Source organism: Lethenteron reissneri, chromosome 28 (assembly GCF_015708825.2).
Source record: "Lethenteron reissneri isolate LAM-NWPU_2019-01 chromosome 28, ASM1570882v1, whole genome shotgun sequence".
NCBI classification, from domain to species: Eukaryota; Metazoa; Chordata; class Hyperoartia; order Petromyzontiformes; family Petromyzontidae; genus Lethenteron; species Lethenteron reissneri.
This window is the reverse complement of record NC_083806.1, coordinates 2591300-2608387: the sequence shown is the minus strand read 5'-3', so window position 1 is coordinate 2608387 and position 17088 is coordinate 2591300. Positions and strand designations below refer to the sequence as shown.

The following is a 17088-nucleotide window of genomic DNA, read 5'->3' as shown; positions in this document are numbered from 1 at the left end:
ATTGTTTTCGCAAATTTGCTTTAAGTTTGACGTTTCTTTATTGAAAGTGAATCTAATAAATAATTCTACGCAGCAACAAAGTGGATTTGGTGTCTGTATTTATTTCTTCAGCACTTGAGACGAAAGGTAAGTCTAATTTATGCTTCCACATTATGGTAAAATAAACATTTCTCGGTGATTTTCTAGATATTGTATCGAATTCCAATTTATTTCAACCCCAGCGACCGAAAGCAGAAGAGAATAAAGTATCAGAGCAGTGAATTTGAACAAATTGAAGGTCAGTTATATACAGTGCTACAGTGACATGAAGTGAGGTGTTTTATGACTTCGTTTTGTGCCAGATTCACTGCCATTAATACAGCGCTACAGTGAAATGGAGTGAAGTGTTTGAGGACTTCGCTTTGTTGCAGATTCACTGCCATTAATACAATGCCACAGTGAAATGGAGTGAAGTGTTTGATGACTTCGTTTTGTGGCAGATTCACTGCCATTAATACAATGCCACAGTGAAATGGAGTGAAGTGTTTGATGACATACTTTCGTGCAAGATTCACTGACATTAAATTTACACAAGATACAATTATACTCGGCTCAATTATTTCGTAACTATTACAGCTTCTGTCCTCGGACGGGCAAACAAGCTCGTGTATAATTTCCTGTTTTAAACTATACTGTTATGACACTTAGGAAAATATACTGGTGTGGTGCACTCTTTATATGGCTCTCTCTCATAAACACTCTGGGGCATTTACAAGATCACAAAAGTACCACTTGTGCTCACATACTGTACCCGGTTCACTCATTCATACATTTGCCAAGCCACCCAGTAGCTCACCCAATCACCCCACGTGCTCACCCACTCAAAGTCACCCAGTAAATCACCCAATCACCCCACGTGCTCACCCACTCAAAGTCACCCAGTAAATCACCCAATCACCCCACGTACTCACCCAAAGTCACCCAGTAGCTCACCCAATCACCCCACGTCCTCACACACTCAAAGTCACCCAGTAAACTCACCCAATCACCCCACGTGCTCACCCACTCAAAGTCACCCAGTAAACTCACCCAATCACCCCACGTCCTCACCCACTCAAAGTCACCCAGTAAACTCACCCAATCACCCCACGTGCTCACCCACTCAAAGTCACCCAGTAAACTCACCCAATCACCCCACGTCCTCACCCACTCAAAGTCACCCAGTAAACTCACCCAATCACCCCACGTGCTCACCCACTCAAAGTCACCCAGTAAATCACCCAATCACCCCACGTACTCACCCAAAGTCACCCAGTAACTCACCCAATCACCCCACATACTCACCCACTCAGTCACCAAGTAACTCACCCAATCACCCCACATACTCACCCACTCAGAGTCTCCCAGTAACTCACCCAATCACCCCACGTACTCACACACTCAAAGTCACCCAGTAACTCACCCAATCACCCCACATACTCACCCACTCAAAGTCACCCAGTAACTCACCCACCCAATCACCACACGTACTCACCCACTCAGAGTCACCCAGTAACGCACCCAATCACCCCACGTACTCACCCACTCAAAGTCACCCAGTAGCTCACCCAATCACCCCACGTACTCACACACTCAAAGTCACCCACTCACTCGCCCAATCACCCCACGTACTCACCCACTCAAAGTCACCCAGTAGCTCACCCAATCACCCCACGTCCTCACCCACTCAAAGTCACCCAGTAAACTCACCCAATCACCCTACGTGCTCACCCACTCAAAGCCACCCAGTAAATCACCCAATCACCCCACGTACTCACCCAAAGTCACCCAGTAACTCACCCAATCACCCCACATACTCACCCACTCAGTCACCAAGTAACTCACCCAATCACCCCACATACTCACCCACTCAGAGTCTCCCAGTAACTCACCCAATCACCCCACGTACTCACACACTCAAAGTCACCCAGTAACTCACCCAATCACCCCACATACTCACCCACTCAAAGTCACCCAGTAACTCACCCACCCAATCACCACACGTACTCACCCACTCAGAGTCACCCAGTAACGCACCCAATCACCCCACGTACTCACCCACTCAAAGTCACCCAGTAGCTCACCCAATCACCCCACGTACTCACACACTCAAAGTCACCCACTCACTCGCCCAATCACCCCACGTACTCACCTACTCAAAGTCACCCAGTAGCTCACCCAATCACCCCACGTACTCACCCACTCAAAGTCACCCAGTAACTCGCCCCATCACCCCACGTACTCACCCACTCAAAGTCACCCAGTAAATCACCCACCCAATCACCACACGTACTCACCCACTCAGAGTCACCCAGTAACTCGCCCCATCACCCCACGTACTCACCCACTCACTCGCCCCATCACCCCACGTACTCACACACACACCGAAAGTCACCCCACGAGGGGTTTTGCCTTCTGTGTTCAGATGGCAGGACTTGATTTGTCACCGAGATCTGGTGGCGCGGGCATTGCCGTGTTGAACTTCACTGGCGGTACCGTGACATTATTGGCGCCTTTGGCCCAAATGAGGAAGCATGTGGCCAAGGTGGTGGATCCTCGTTGAGACGGTTTCTTGGCAATTGTCACGAAATATATTCGTGAGCGTCATTGTTCAGCAGCGGCCGAGACACGAGGATCGGGAGGGCGTACAGTGCGAGACGGGGTGGGGAGAGCAGCGTGGCGGGGGGCTGCCGTGGGCGAGATTGATGGTGGGGAGTGGGGAGAGAAGAGACTTTGGGAGGAACCGCGACATTTCGTGGTCAGGGTCTAGTAATACAAATAATTAACATCAGCTGTTCTCATTTAACCTGTGAACAAACAATGCGCATAAGTGGCACTATCACCCACGAAACAAATAAATAAGCATAGAGTAAGAGCCCCTTCCCATATCTGTCTCTCCGCATAAAACAACATATTTCTGACACATCCCACCACCCCACATGGCCGTCTGAGATTTATTTCCAGCGGTTTTGTGGTTGAACGCAATCAACCTTTTGACTAGTTTTGACATTCACTGTCTCATCAGCAGTCATATTCGCTTACAGGCGGGTCCTGGTTTTGTGCAAAAATATATAGTAAGAGGATTTGTAAATATTCTCCACAACGATGCTCGCGATTATTTTGTTTCATCACAAACATAAGCCCAGCAACAATCGACCTCCTTGAAAGTAGCCCTCATTGCAGCTGCCCTTATCCATGGCCCTATTATCCTAGACTCCTTTAATCCACGGCAGCTGTAGGGTCCACGTGAAAAATCTTTCTATCCGTGGCCCTATTTCTTTCCACTATCCACAATCATCCACGCTTTTACCAATCACGCATAGCCAAGCAGACTCACGTTTCTAGGCACAAATTGCCCGATATATTCTTTGTACGCAGAAGCTGAGCCAATGCCCAAAGGAACAACAACACATCAATCGTCCAGCAATAAACTGCACTATCAAAGGTTGCGATAGATAAGAGCTCACACATTTATTGAATTGAGCAAGGTCACTAAAAGAGCTTGGCAAAAAGAGACAATGGGAAGGAATTCGTAAGTGGAGCGGTGTAACCAAGATGAGAAGTGTTTGCGACCTGCAGTGTGGTGGTTGAACCGAGTGCGGATGAGACAAAACAGTCAGTCGGTGTCTACGAGAGCGAGGCCTCAACAAGAGTGGATAAATAAATGACTGAAGTTCACGGTAACAGTAACCATGGCAGTAGCAGCAGAAACGTTATAAGGAGGTGACTGAGCGCGAGTGAGCGTGTGATTGTAGTGAATGCTTCACGTTGAATTCTATCAAGTGCAGCGAGGTAGGAACTGCGTGCTCCTCCCCAGACACGACAGCGGATGTATTTTGTCTTTGGTGAGTGCAAAACAGCAGGGAAATGGCGACAGTTTTCCCAAGATGCACATCGTATAAATGGACAGCCAGGTGGCTCAGCGGTAGAGCGAGCGGCGGCTGGCGAACTCAGCCCATCATCCCTCTCGGGTTGAAAATGTTGTACCACTTTGTGGGGAAGTCAGGACCAGTTGTCTTCGGGAAAGCTCATCCTCACCAAAAAGATGTGGAATTTTCACCATTTTCCCTGCATAGCTATAAACAGGAGATCAGCACCGCGAGTGGGAATCACTTGCTTAACTGCAAATATTATTTCTCCACATACAAACGTTTGTTATTTTTCACCGACTTCCATGTGCTAATGATTATTTTGTGTTGCGTATTATATATAGTGTTGCATCAAACTAATATCATATCTAACAGAGGAGATCCTTGCCTATACACATCTCGCAGTTCACCAGCATTGGTTCAAGCAAGCCTGACTGCTGAAGAGACAATGCATGTTAACACCGGTCTAGAGTTTGCTGGCATGAGAAAACCAATGCTGCTAAAATGATGCACTCCCAGTAGGGTGTGTGTGTGACCAACGGGATGTGTAAGAAAATACTAAAACAACATTTTGTGTAGAGACAAATGTGGAAAGCAGGCATATTGTACGATTATTTATTTTGTTCCATGCGGTGGAGAACACAAGCTCCCCTGTGAGATTCACAGCATACAGGGCACTTCTGCAATAGTGTTTAATTGGTGCCAGGGCACTTCTTATCCAGCCACTTGGAAACGCAGTTTAGTTAATCACATGTTTGGAGCCGTCAACGTATATTGACCCACGCCTTGCCATGCAACTGAAGATTTAGGGGGCACACTTGATCTTGGTGAAATACTGTATTTCGGCAATATGCCCACATCACTCGTGCCAGAAAGGACTCGAGCAGGAGCTCTGCAATGTGCTGTCATGTTGCCAAACAAGTGGAGCCACTCTCTGCACAGGCGTAAGACCCTCGCTCACACATTTCCACAAGCTATTTTGAGGTCTTAGCAGCAATTTGGGTAAGAGTTAAAAACTCCCAGCCATCATGCTTGGCTTAAATCCAATTTCGTCTGCGTTTATTACACTAATCAAGCATAAAGTAGTCCCAAGACCAATAATAAGAATGCAACTTTCTAATAAAGTGTTTTGCTACAATCTGAACAACATTGCTAGAAGCTCAATTATTTAAACAAATGGTTGTTTGCAACTATAAACGGCCCTGCATGGCACGAAAATCATGGTATTCAAACACATGACTGTGCCAAGTGAACAGCTGTTATGTGGCATCATGGTATGTGGACTATCCGTATATCTGAGCCAAAAACATGTGCTTCTACAGATGAATGAATACAACAATGGCAAGCAGAATGATGCTGTCAATAGCACAAGGTAATTGCGAACTGCCTCGGGCAGGACATTACATAAACCAACCAAAGAGAGATCATTAAGTGGCTAATGATGGGTAGCAAGTGATGTTATCATTTTAAATACATCCAACCATTTTAAATTCAACTGATCTGGAATGTAACATACCAAATTAAAGTAATAACTATGATGTCTTATAATGAACCTGATAATTAAACAATAGCTTTATTTGTGAGAGGGGGGGGGGGAATTATTCCAACAAAATTAGGAAATATAAACAATCATTAACGTTAACAAGTGTCAACGTTTCGGTCATTGCTGAAAAAGAGATGTCCCAGTATCATCGTGTTTTGTATACCATGCATATACACCCTCCGAACAATTACCACGACGAAACAAATCACACATTCGGTCTAAGTTGGAATACTGCCGTAATATCTGGGGTGGGTCACCCAGTTGCTCCCTCTGTGCACTCGATAGCGTTCAACAAAGAGCAGTTGGAGTGATTGATGAACCAAGACTCACTAATTCACTCCAGTCACTCAATCACCAGTGATCAATCACCTACTTATCACTCTTCTGTCACTACTACCACGGTTATACTGGTAGGACCCTCCTGGTTACACCAGCCCACAGGGGATTATTGTGTCCGTCGTACAGGGAGGGGCTGGGTGGGGAGGGGAGGGGCTGCGTGGGGAGGGGAGGGGCTGGGTGGGGAGGGTGGGGCTGGGTGGGGAGGGGAGGGGAGGGTGGGAAGGGGCTGGTCACCCCGTGGTGCCCTTATAAAACTCAACGTTTAACCTACTCACGCCGGCTTTGTGCCCGCCTCTCACAGTCGGGCATATTTGCGGAATACACCACGCCGCCGTTGACCCTGGCCATTGACCGAGCAACCCAAAGTTCCTACCAGCTCCCTCCGCAGGAATGTTTTTGTTCCCGTGAATTTCACTCATTGATTCCTCCACCCATGTTGAGGACTCGATCTAACAGACTGGGCTGATGCATCCCCCCCATCCACACTGCAGGTCACCTTAACTACCTTTAGGACTCTTCCCTTGAACTTCTCCATGCTGGAATTGTCTCACATCATCTCTTTTCCCAAGCTCGTTTACAATAACCTCGCTCAATGCAGCAAATTGTTAATCCTAATCTATTACAGATCTGACAGTACTGTTTCTGCTTCAAGTGTTAGGCCTTTGGGCATATGCTCAGCAACTGTGCTAATAAATGTTTTTTTTTATCAAGAGTGTTATTCGCTAGCATGGCAATGCTACTGGTCTCATGCAAATATTAACAAGATCGATCTCAGGCAAATATACTCAGGCTGGGTAATTAATAATTATGTTAATTATAAATTCGTACATTTGGTATTTGTGCCATTCTTACAGTGTAAGACTATCGTGGAGGCACTGTGCTTCAAAGACACAGCCTGCAGTAGTTTGACAGTAGGGGGCGATGTTGCGTTGTGTAATCCCAAGAGTAATTTCCAGACAACTTTTCGAATTTGGTCAATTTGGAACGTACCGCCAGCAAACAACATAACAGGAGGGGATCTTCAGCATCCCCTGTGAAGCAGACGGTGCAGTATTTAACGGTTAATAAAACTGCAGTGCTTAATAACCATGGCAGCCTGCTGGATTCGAACCACAAACCTCTGCAACATGTGGCGCTGGGCCATGCCACCGCCCCAACACAGTCAGGTGATCCGGGTCACACTGCCAAGAAAGCTTATCAGGTCAGATTACCACGGTGACATCTGTTAGATGTGTATGTACATTGCATGCTCAAACAGTGAATTCAAGGAATATTCAGTTTGCAAACTAGTAACCATGGGGATTTTGTTGCTGTTGCAAAGGTAGGCACGGAATGTGGATCTGTTATGTACCATCGATGTCATTATTATTCATAAACTCTGGTGATAAGAACGTACAATGAAAAATAAGTGTGCATTGAACCGAAAGTGGTGGTACACCAACGCTTGAACTCGGTCACAGAGTTATTTTACGTTGTGTAATCGTTTTGTTGAAATTCTGTATGTCCTGAAATGGACCCAGTTGCTTTTATTATCCAATTTGAATTCTTTCACACAAATATGAGGCTCGTAATAAAGATTTCAAGCTTGGAATATGTTGCGAACAAAACATTAAATCCCGACTACTGACATTAACACAATCGCGCGTTTGTAAAGCAATGCCAAACACACAATCCTGTCTAGTACTTGCTATGTTAATAACTGCGTCATTGCAGTCATACTAAAGATGAACAGTTGACTAAAATGACTGTTCAGTTGTTTCAAGCGATGCGCAATTGATAAAAGCAATACTTTCCATGGGCAGTATTCACCGATAAAAGTGGTTATATGTCTTAACATCCCCAATAAGTCACAAGGTGATTTGTTGCTGAAATCAGCACTGAGGCGATGCTCATCTGCCCTTCACAGCCCTAAGGCAGTGGTGGAAATTCCATATTCCCACAGTTCACTTCCTAAATACGTTTGGCAGTTTACCAGCATTGGCTCAAGCAAGGCTCACTCTACTGATAATAAAGACACTAAATGTCGAAACTGGTCCAGAGGCTGCTTGCATTAAATGCTTCTGAAAAAAAAAATGCGCTTCCAGAAGGCCATGTGGCTGATGGGATAGGGAACTAATACTTTGTTTTTTATGTGGAGGAACAGATATAATAAGGGGGCGTGTCACCTGCTTATTTATTTTGTTACTGCAATGCAAGGTCACAATGGACAAATCCTCATTGCAAATCGTAGGATGTCGCACAGTGCATACCTCTGAATCTCAAGTCAATGCCTCTGTTTGCTAAAGCTTGCGGAGACCCCTTTTCCAAAAGGCCAAACCTCAGGCTATCTGAAGACTACTGTGTGCACAGACGTGTATGCAATCACAGCTATAACCTGGCCAGTTTCAGTGTACTTGTCACCACAGGAAAACACTGCCTAGCACTTCCACTGCAGTGCTTACTAAAGCATTAACTGCAAACAATACTATAGATGATAATATATTTTAAAAACTGCCTCAGGCAAAACATTAACCATCAAATCCACACTGCGTTCAATCACACTTCTCTGTCGGCTTCTTCCCTTGTACTGCTCCACTTTGGAATTCCCTCCAATCGTATTTTTTTCCTCCCCAAGCTCTTCTAAATAACGTCACCCAATTCAAGAAACACGTTGACTATTTATTGATTACAACTTCAATAGTGCTGTTTGTTGCTGGCCATTTGGCATTTTGGGCCTCTGGGTCTGTGCTCAGCCCCGAGCGTAAAAAAAAAACTGATCCAAGGAGTTGTTACGCAAAACTTGACAGTCATAACTCATCTCTGTGTGGACGTCAAGTTATTGGCTGGGAGCATTATCTTACTTCAACTTGTTTTCCAGGTGGCATCACAGTTCACCCTGGTTCTTTGGCCAATATGGCATTGATGTTCCTACTGCTGGGGAAGGTGGCCACCATCATGTAATGAACAATACTGAATCTAGCCAGGTGGCTTAGCGGTAGAGCGAGGAGTTCAAAATAATAAGGTTGCGGATATCATATCCTGGTTGGGGGGGTAGACTTGTCCAATCATCCCGGAGGTAGTAAAGTGATGGCAATGTCATGGGGAAGTCAACAGTGGTTGTCCTATGGATATACTCTGTATGATGATGTGCGTTGAACGTGGCCAACCATGCTAATGATAGGAAAGTGGAATGAATATCTGCTGTGGGCTCAGGGCTGTGAATGAAAGGTGAGCACCATCTCGTTGATGTATGAGCAAAACTCACTGACTTTTGAATGTGCATATTGCAATTGCTTAAACCTGTTACAGCGTGAATGGTAACATAAGCTAAAAGTAATAAAGTAAACTTTGTTCTCTTTAATGTCATACTAAATTAAGTAGTATTATTGTTGTTGTTTTGAACTTGCAAGGAAACCAATCAATAAGACGTATCAGCACAGTAGGTCACACGAGCCCACTTAGATATAATAATGACGAAGATCACTTTATCCATCCACTACAAAAAAACTAAATTCTTCAAGTGCCATTGACCATGATTAGGGGTAATCAAATTCAGCTTTGTATAATTATTGTGAAGTCAGCTAATGCAATTTTAGTGTGAACACACACACACATCTCATTAAAGACTCGCTTTTATCACAAACGACATTGATTTGCAAGTAAAGACAGTTTTGGACAGTCGTGTTGTAACACTGCATAGGCGATCTAACAAAACAAAGCTACGTCTTATAAATAACCAAAAAAAACGTGCTACCTAGAGACAAAGCACAGTGCTGCGACATAGCCACGAGATATATCACCCTAAAGTGCTGGCAATTACAGACGATCACCTAACAATGCTACACTTTCACAAAGAAGCCGTGTGAAAATCATTAATATGACACGGTTATAAAGTACAGCTTACCCAAACACAGAAACCAGACAAACGCAACTCAGTGCACGAGCTACTGAAATGGGCAAATATATAGCAGCTCACAGCCAGCTATAAATTGTCAAATCAAAGTACTGTCTGGCTACTAAGATTGGCCAGATTGAGCCATAAAATCCACAAGTTGTCGTCTCTACACGCATGTGCATATGGGTTAATGTTCTTGAACATCAGTGTTCCATCCAAGTAAGGCTTCAGAAATCTTTATTGACTCTTCACTTCATAATAAAGCAAGTGCGTGTCACAGAACCGGCATGGGGGGATGACAACGAGATGTATTACTTTGACTGCTTGCTATACAGTAGTACGACCGTGAAAACACAGCACATTTGATATGAAGCGTCATTAAATACATCGGTCTACCAGACTGACTGTTCGTCCAATTCGCACTGTTCAACCACCACACTGCAGGACACAACAAACACCACCCGCCCAGTGTTTCACCCGCGGTCATTCCACCACCACCACTAACACTGCAGGCCACGTGGTGCTCTCTCTTTCTACTTCTTCCTTGCTGACACTGCTCCACTTCAACATTCCCCCCCTGCCGTCGTCTCTTTTGTTCAGGCTCTTATAATAACCTTGCTCAATTCAAGAAACGTGTCACCTCTTATATACTAAAACTTGGACAGTGCTGTTCGTTGCTAGCCACTTGACGTATTGGTCCTACGTTCAACACCTTGGATTAGAAAATAAACAAATGGTATTTGTTGCAGGGGTTCTTATAAATGATGATGATGGTACGAGCGTCCTCTATTGCACTGAAAACATGTTATCGTGGACATATCTCGTGTGCTGCTTCTGCCTACTGCATAACAGTATTTTTTTCAAATAAGTACGGCGGATTTGCTTTCATGTATAAAGTCCGGCAGCCTTTTGTTGATATAAGATTACAAACTTGATACTGGTGGCCAAAGCATGCTTTTATCTCCTCTGAGCACTCTCAGTACAAGCTACTACAAGACCCCACAGCCTCAATATACACGAGTACAGTAGTTACTACGATAATATTCATCAGCCATGAACAATCCACTGCTGAATGAAGGCCACCCCATGGCGCCACTACCTCTTACAATCCTGCAATGCAATAATCCATCCAGCACCTGCACAAAAACTGATCTCATCGCTCCATCTCCTTGAGATTGACGTCAATGATACCGTGCGCCACGTAATGTTTCTCTTGGAAACACTTCGTTTTTTGTAAATAAATTTTTTAAGAAATATGCACACTTCGGAGCTGCCAATGGTGCTCCTGCTGTTGTTAGCAGGATTTCCGAAAGCCAGGAATAGGTAATCCATTCCAGTGACATTTTAGTCATCAATGCGCTTATTGGCACACGCAAACGTACAAACAGCATGGTGGATTAAGTCACCGTGTGATACATGTGCCCTTATTTCTCATTTAAAATACAAAGGTTCACTCCTGCAAACTGCTTGCTTTACGGTTTACTTTTTGACGTGGTTACTGGTAATGAAACATATATTTTAAAAACCCTCATCTAAACTGTCGGTTCCAAACTTCAGACGTATGACTGCGTTGAAAAATTAGTGTAAAACATTTTGATAGAACCTGTGTGGAATTGAGATAAATGTAAGTACATTTAACAGCTTGCCAGCCGTCTGCACTCCCCTTATTTGAATAGTGAGCAGATAAAATGTCTCATCTGCAAAAATGTTCCATTGTTGTAAACATGTCATTGTGTTTGCGCAGAATCCATGGATAACTATTATGAATACAGGCTCCATTCCATTATGAAAAGAGGCATTAAAATGTACTTATACATACTTAGATCTTGAAAAAAGGTTTACCAAATTGAGTAATTAGGATACGGGGTTATTAAACTACCTGTAAAGGTACTTACCAATTTGTCTCATTGAAATTGGCAACTTTGCTAAAGCATTCATCTTGCAGACTGTCAATGTAAATATTTTCTTTCATGTTTATAAATAAGGTATTAAAGATACTTATGGGAAACACTTCTGCAAGATGTTTAAGTAAATATTGTCAGTGATGAAATGTTACATTGTCCGCTTGTGTATAAACGGTTTAAGATGTTAAAACTGGCGAGACTGAATTAGCATGAATAGCTTTATAAACGGAGTGATACGAGCTTTAGGCATGCGTCAACTCATCTATGCAATGGGTGTTGCATTGACATGGATTTTCAAATTGCTCACAATAGCGATTCAGTCACACAGGGAATGGTCTTTTATTTTGTTATGTAAACAACATATACTCTCCTGATGGCCATGTAACCCTAAACAAAACAGATAATCATCTAATACCCTCCACATATTTGTCCCTACACATAACAGAATACAAGTATTTGTTTTCCATATCCCATCAGCCGCGTGGCTGCTGTGGACTGGTTTCAACATTCAGTGTCTCATCAAGGGATTCTACACTTGTTTAACAATTCGAAATAATAAACCACAATTTGGTTTCGACAAAATCATATATCTGGGTTTTTGTGAAGGCCATTTGCAAACTTGATTACATAGATATCCAGGTCTGAAAAGGTGTACATTATTATCTAGTTTTAAGCTTGAATGCTCAGGAAAGCCACACTTAATCTCAAGACCCCTTTTTCAGGAGGGTCCTGCCAAGTTTGCACAAGCGGGGGCGATGCTATTGTGCGTCATCCCAGTTAATGCTCATGTAATCTTTCAGCACAGGTATGTTTTGGCCAATACCAGTGAATGCGTGTGTGTGGGTTTAGGTTTGAGGAAACCAGAAAACCTGGAGGGCGCCCATGCAGAACACCCCACAGATAGGCCCTCGAGTCAGGAATCGACCTCATCTTGCTGTGATGCACAAGTGTGACAATAGGAGACTACTCTGTACTAGGCAATAAGAAGTGAATATATTTCAGTCGTGGTACCCAATTGCTGCCTACTAACTAGTACTAGGGCATTTTCCAGGATGAGCAGATGCCATAGACAACATACGGTGCAGACACCTCGTGCACAAAGTGGAAAATAAAAGGACTCTCCCGTGTGTGACGAACTCTATCCACACCATTGACCAATGTAGCCTCGCACTGCCCCAAATATACACGTGAAGGCGGGCGAGTGGGTGAACCGACGATTCACCAACTCTTGAGACAAAACAACTGAACGGCTCAATCACGAGTAAACTTATTGTCTCTAATAGCCGCTCTTCATAGGCCACATGAAGAAGTTAGAACAGAGGTTGTGGTGAGGGGGCACCACGACTGCCACTAAAAACCCCGCGACGACAACCACCGTTTCAACGAGGAGGGCACTTTAAAAAGAAAAAAACTCCGCGAGTTAAAATGTTTAAATGCCACAGCTGTCGTCAAACACCACGCGGGCAGACATTTGACAGCCACCAGCTACGCACACTCGGAGGGGGGTGGGTGGGCACAACAGTTCACAACTCAGCTCACCGTTTGCCTTTGTAAACACGGCACCGTGTTGTATTGTTGTAGGCTTTCATTTTACACAGCCGGCCAGGAAGGCCGCAATCACAAGGTTGCGAATTCAAATCCTGGTTTGGGGGTTCGATAGAAGTAACCACTTTGTGAACGGCGGTTGTCCTGTGGAGAGACTCGCCCCCGCCATAGGAACGTGGAATCATCCACCACTGGCTCAGGGCTGCAACACGATTCTGAGCACCGCCACAGTATGCATTCTCATCTGAGCAGGAACTCACTTTTGATTTAACAAAGTGAGCAACCCTACACAGTGCGGAGACGTGAGACAAGGGTGTCTTGTGTGGGGGATTTAACTTTTCTGAGCATTGTCCACCCTCATGACCCTGCTGTTCACTGATGTCCACTGCGTAAGGTCTCAATTATTAAAGTTGTTGTGAAGCTGGGGTTTATCTGGGCCCACAGGCACCCTTCCCAACAGGGTGTCCCAGTGCAACATGGGCGCTATTACCTCCTCCTTCAAAGCTCAATGCCAGCAGCGAAATAACTAAGCAGACAACACGGCTCCTTCTTGTCCCTCCACATTTAAAATATAAAATATGTTTTACACAACCACATCAACCTTTCTGGGAGTACATCCCATCGGCAGCATTGGTTAAACACAAGCAACCTCTGGACCCGGTTTCAATATTCAGCGTCTCATCGGGGGCTTTGCTTGAACCAATTTCGCAGGGCTTCTGGAACGCATGTCCTGATGCCATTGATAGGACCACCACCTTACTCAAGGTCTAATACATACCCTTACCACCCAAGAGATCACCCTTCTACTCAAGGGTCAGCCCCTGATTCAGAAGGAAACACAAGGAGCACCATCACCACCACCAGACCCGCCACGCGGGGACACAGCCCTTACCTCCAGCGCATCCAGCGACGAAAAGCTCACGATGGCATAGCCATCGATGATGTCCTCCTCCTCGTCGTCGTCCTCCTCTTTATCCTCCTCCTCCTCCTTCTTCTTCTCCTCCTTGTCGTGATGTAGTAGTAGTATTTCCTTGGGTGGAGGGGCCGTCTGCTCGGCCCTCTTACGGCGCCTGGGCGGCCGGGACGAGGCTGGCCCTGCCGGGGGCCGTGAGCCTGGGGGGGGGGCCCCGAGGCCCTCCGAGCCCGAGGAGGGCGACGTGGCGCCCTTGGGAGGGCGACTTTTCTTGGGGCTGCCGAGCCCCGGCAGATCCATCTCCTTGTCCTTGTCCAGGTCTCGGGCATCCTTGTCTCGGTCTCGGCCCCGGTCTCGGCCCCGGTCTCGGGCCGAGCGGGAGCGGCGGCTCAGCTGCCGGGCCCCCCGCACGCAGGCCACGGGGCCCTGCGTGGAGCTCATGGCCCCCCGACCCCCCGACCCCCTCGAGGTGCCTCGCCCGTCCCTCCCCGGGCTGTGCCCGCGCCGAGACCCGCGCATGCACGCCGGTGGCTGCGGCCGCTGATGTTGAAATCCCTGCCGATGGCTGTCACAGCAGCCTCCTCCTCCTCACCACCACCACCACCTCCTCCTCTTTCTCCACACCACGTCGCTTCCCTCGCCTCCTCCTGAGATGCTATCTTCTCTCACCACCACCTCCACCTCCTCCACCTCCTCACCACCTATCTGGCTCCGTCTCTTCCGTGGCCGTCAGCGGCCGCTGCTGCCCGACACGGGCCGAGCCCCAGAGGCGGCGCGACCATCACCGTGCGGCCCTCGTCCCCCCGCCCCCAGAGACCCCATCCCCAGCCAGGGCCCGGGAGGCCCCCCCCCGGAGAGGACCCCCTTCTCCAGGACCCCCTCTCTGAGCAGAGCCCTAGCCCAGAGCCCTAGCCCAGAGCCCTAGCCCAGAGCCCTAGCCCAGAGCCCTAGCCCAGAGCCCTAGCCCAGACCTTGACACCTTGACCAGACCCCTCTGTGTCTGACCCCAGCCCAAGCCCTCTGTGTGTAGCTGACCCCTAGTGTCTGACCCCTCTCCCAGACCCCTGTCCCTGACCTCTGTCCCTGACCTCTGTCTAGACCCCCCCCACACTCTACCCCAGACCTCGCGAGGAGGGAGAGGAGGGACGCGGCGAGAGAGAGAGGGGAGAGAGGAGGGAGAGAACGATGGGAGGAGAAGGAGGAGAAGCCGCCCGGGCGAGGGGATATTGCGAGGCGAGGCGAGCGCAGAAGCTTGCGGCAGAGCAGAGGGAGGCGATGTCCTCGGCGAGCCGGGGGGGGGGGGGGGTGAGGAGTCGTGGTGAGGAGTCCGGGCTGGGTGAGGAGGAGTCGGAGTCGTCGGTGAGTGGCGCTCCTCTGCGCCGCGCTCGGCGCAGTGAAAACACTCGACGCGTTTCCGCCCCGTGCGCGTATCCCGCCTCCACAGAAAGTAGTGCGCGCAGAGGCGCAACTCCCTCCCTCGGTTCCCTCACAACGCCGCCTCGAACTCACCCCCCCTCACCCCCCCTTCACCCCCCCTCACCCCCCCCTCACCCCCCTCACCCCTCCCTCACCCCCCCTCACCCCCCCCCTCACCCCCTCCCTCACCCCCCCCTCACCCCTCCCTCACCCCCCCCTCCCTCACCCCTCCCTCACCCCCCCCTCCCTCACCCCTCCCTCACCCCCTCCCTCACCCCTCCCTCACCCCTCCCTCACCCCTCCCTCACCCTCCCTCCCCTCACCCCCTCCTCACGCCCCCCTCACGGCCCTCACTCACAATCACCCTCACTCACTCGCTCCCTCACCCCCCTCCTCACCCTCACTTCCCATCACCTCTCGCCCGCACCCCCACTCACCCTCCCTACACCCTCCTCACGGCACCCCTTCACTCACCCCCTCCTCCCAGCCCCCTCACCCTCCCTCACCCTCTCCCTCACCCCTCACCCCGCCCTCACCCCCCCTCAACACCCCTCACCCCTCCCTCACCGCCCCTCCCTCACCCCTCCTCACCCTCACGCCCCCCCAAGCCCCCCTCACCCCTCCTTCACCCCCCCCCCTCACCCCGCACTCACCCCTCACTCACCGCTTCCTCACGCCCCCTCACCCCCTCCCTCACTCTCACTCACATCCCTCACGTCACCCCGCACTCACGCCCTCCCTCAGCCGCCCCTCACCCCCCCCTCTCCCCTCCTCACCCCCCTCCTCACCCTCACTCACCCCTCACTCCAGCGCTCCCTCAACCCCCCCCCCCCATCCCCCCCTCACCCCCGCCTCACCCCTCACGTCAACCCCTCACTCACCGCTCCCTCACCCCTCCCTCATCCCCTCCCTCATCCCCTCCCTCACCCCCCCTCACGCCCCCCTCACCCCTCCTCACCCCCCCCCCCCCTCACCCCTCCCTCACCCCCCCTCACCCCCCCTCACCCCCCCTCACCCCCCCTCACCCCCCCTCACCCCCTCCCTCGCCCCCCCTCACCCCCCCCTCACCCCCTCTCACCCCCCCTTCACCCCTCCCTCACCCCCCTCCCTCACCCCCTCCCTCACCCCTCCCTCACCCCCTCCCACACCGCTCCCTCACCCCCTCCCTCACCCCCTCCCACACCGCTCCCTCACCCCCCCCCTCACCCCTCACCCCTCCCTCACCGCTCCCTCACCACTCCCTCACCCCTCACCGCTGCCTCACCCCTCCCTCACCCCTCCCTCACCCCTACCTCACCGCTCCCTCACCCCTCCCTCACCGCTCCCTCACCCCTCCCTCACCCCCCCTCACCCCTCACTCACCCCTCACTTCACCGCTCCCTCACCCCCCCTCACTCACCCCTCACTCACCCCTCACTCACCCCCTCCCTCACCCCCCCCTCACCCCTCCCTCACCCCCTCCCTCACCCCCCTCACCCACCCTCACCCCTCCTTCACCCTCCCCTCACCCCCCCTCACCCCCTCCCTCCCCCCTCACTCACCCCTCACTCACCCCTCACTCACCCCCTCCCTCACGCCCCCTCACCCCCCCTCTCCCCTCCCTCACCCCCTCCCTCACCCCTCACTCACCCCTCACTCACCGCTCCCTCACCCCCCCTCACGCCCCC

General features: G+C 49.4%; 1 protein-coding gene across 1 annotated transcript in view; it reads right to left on the bottom strand.

Annotated features, from left to right (window-relative positions):
* The window catches only part of LOC133348768 (autism susceptibility gene 2 protein homolog), a 269387-nt gene extending 254038 nt beyond the window's left edge, over positions 1 to 15349 (bottom strand). The window contains 1 exon segment of the mRNA XM_061561755.1: positions 13985 to 15349. Coding sequence (XP_061417739.1) covers positions 13985 to 14524 — 540 coding nt within the window. The 5' untranslated portion in view covers positions 14525 to 15349.
* Positions 15350 to 17088: the final 1739 nt, after the last annotated feature.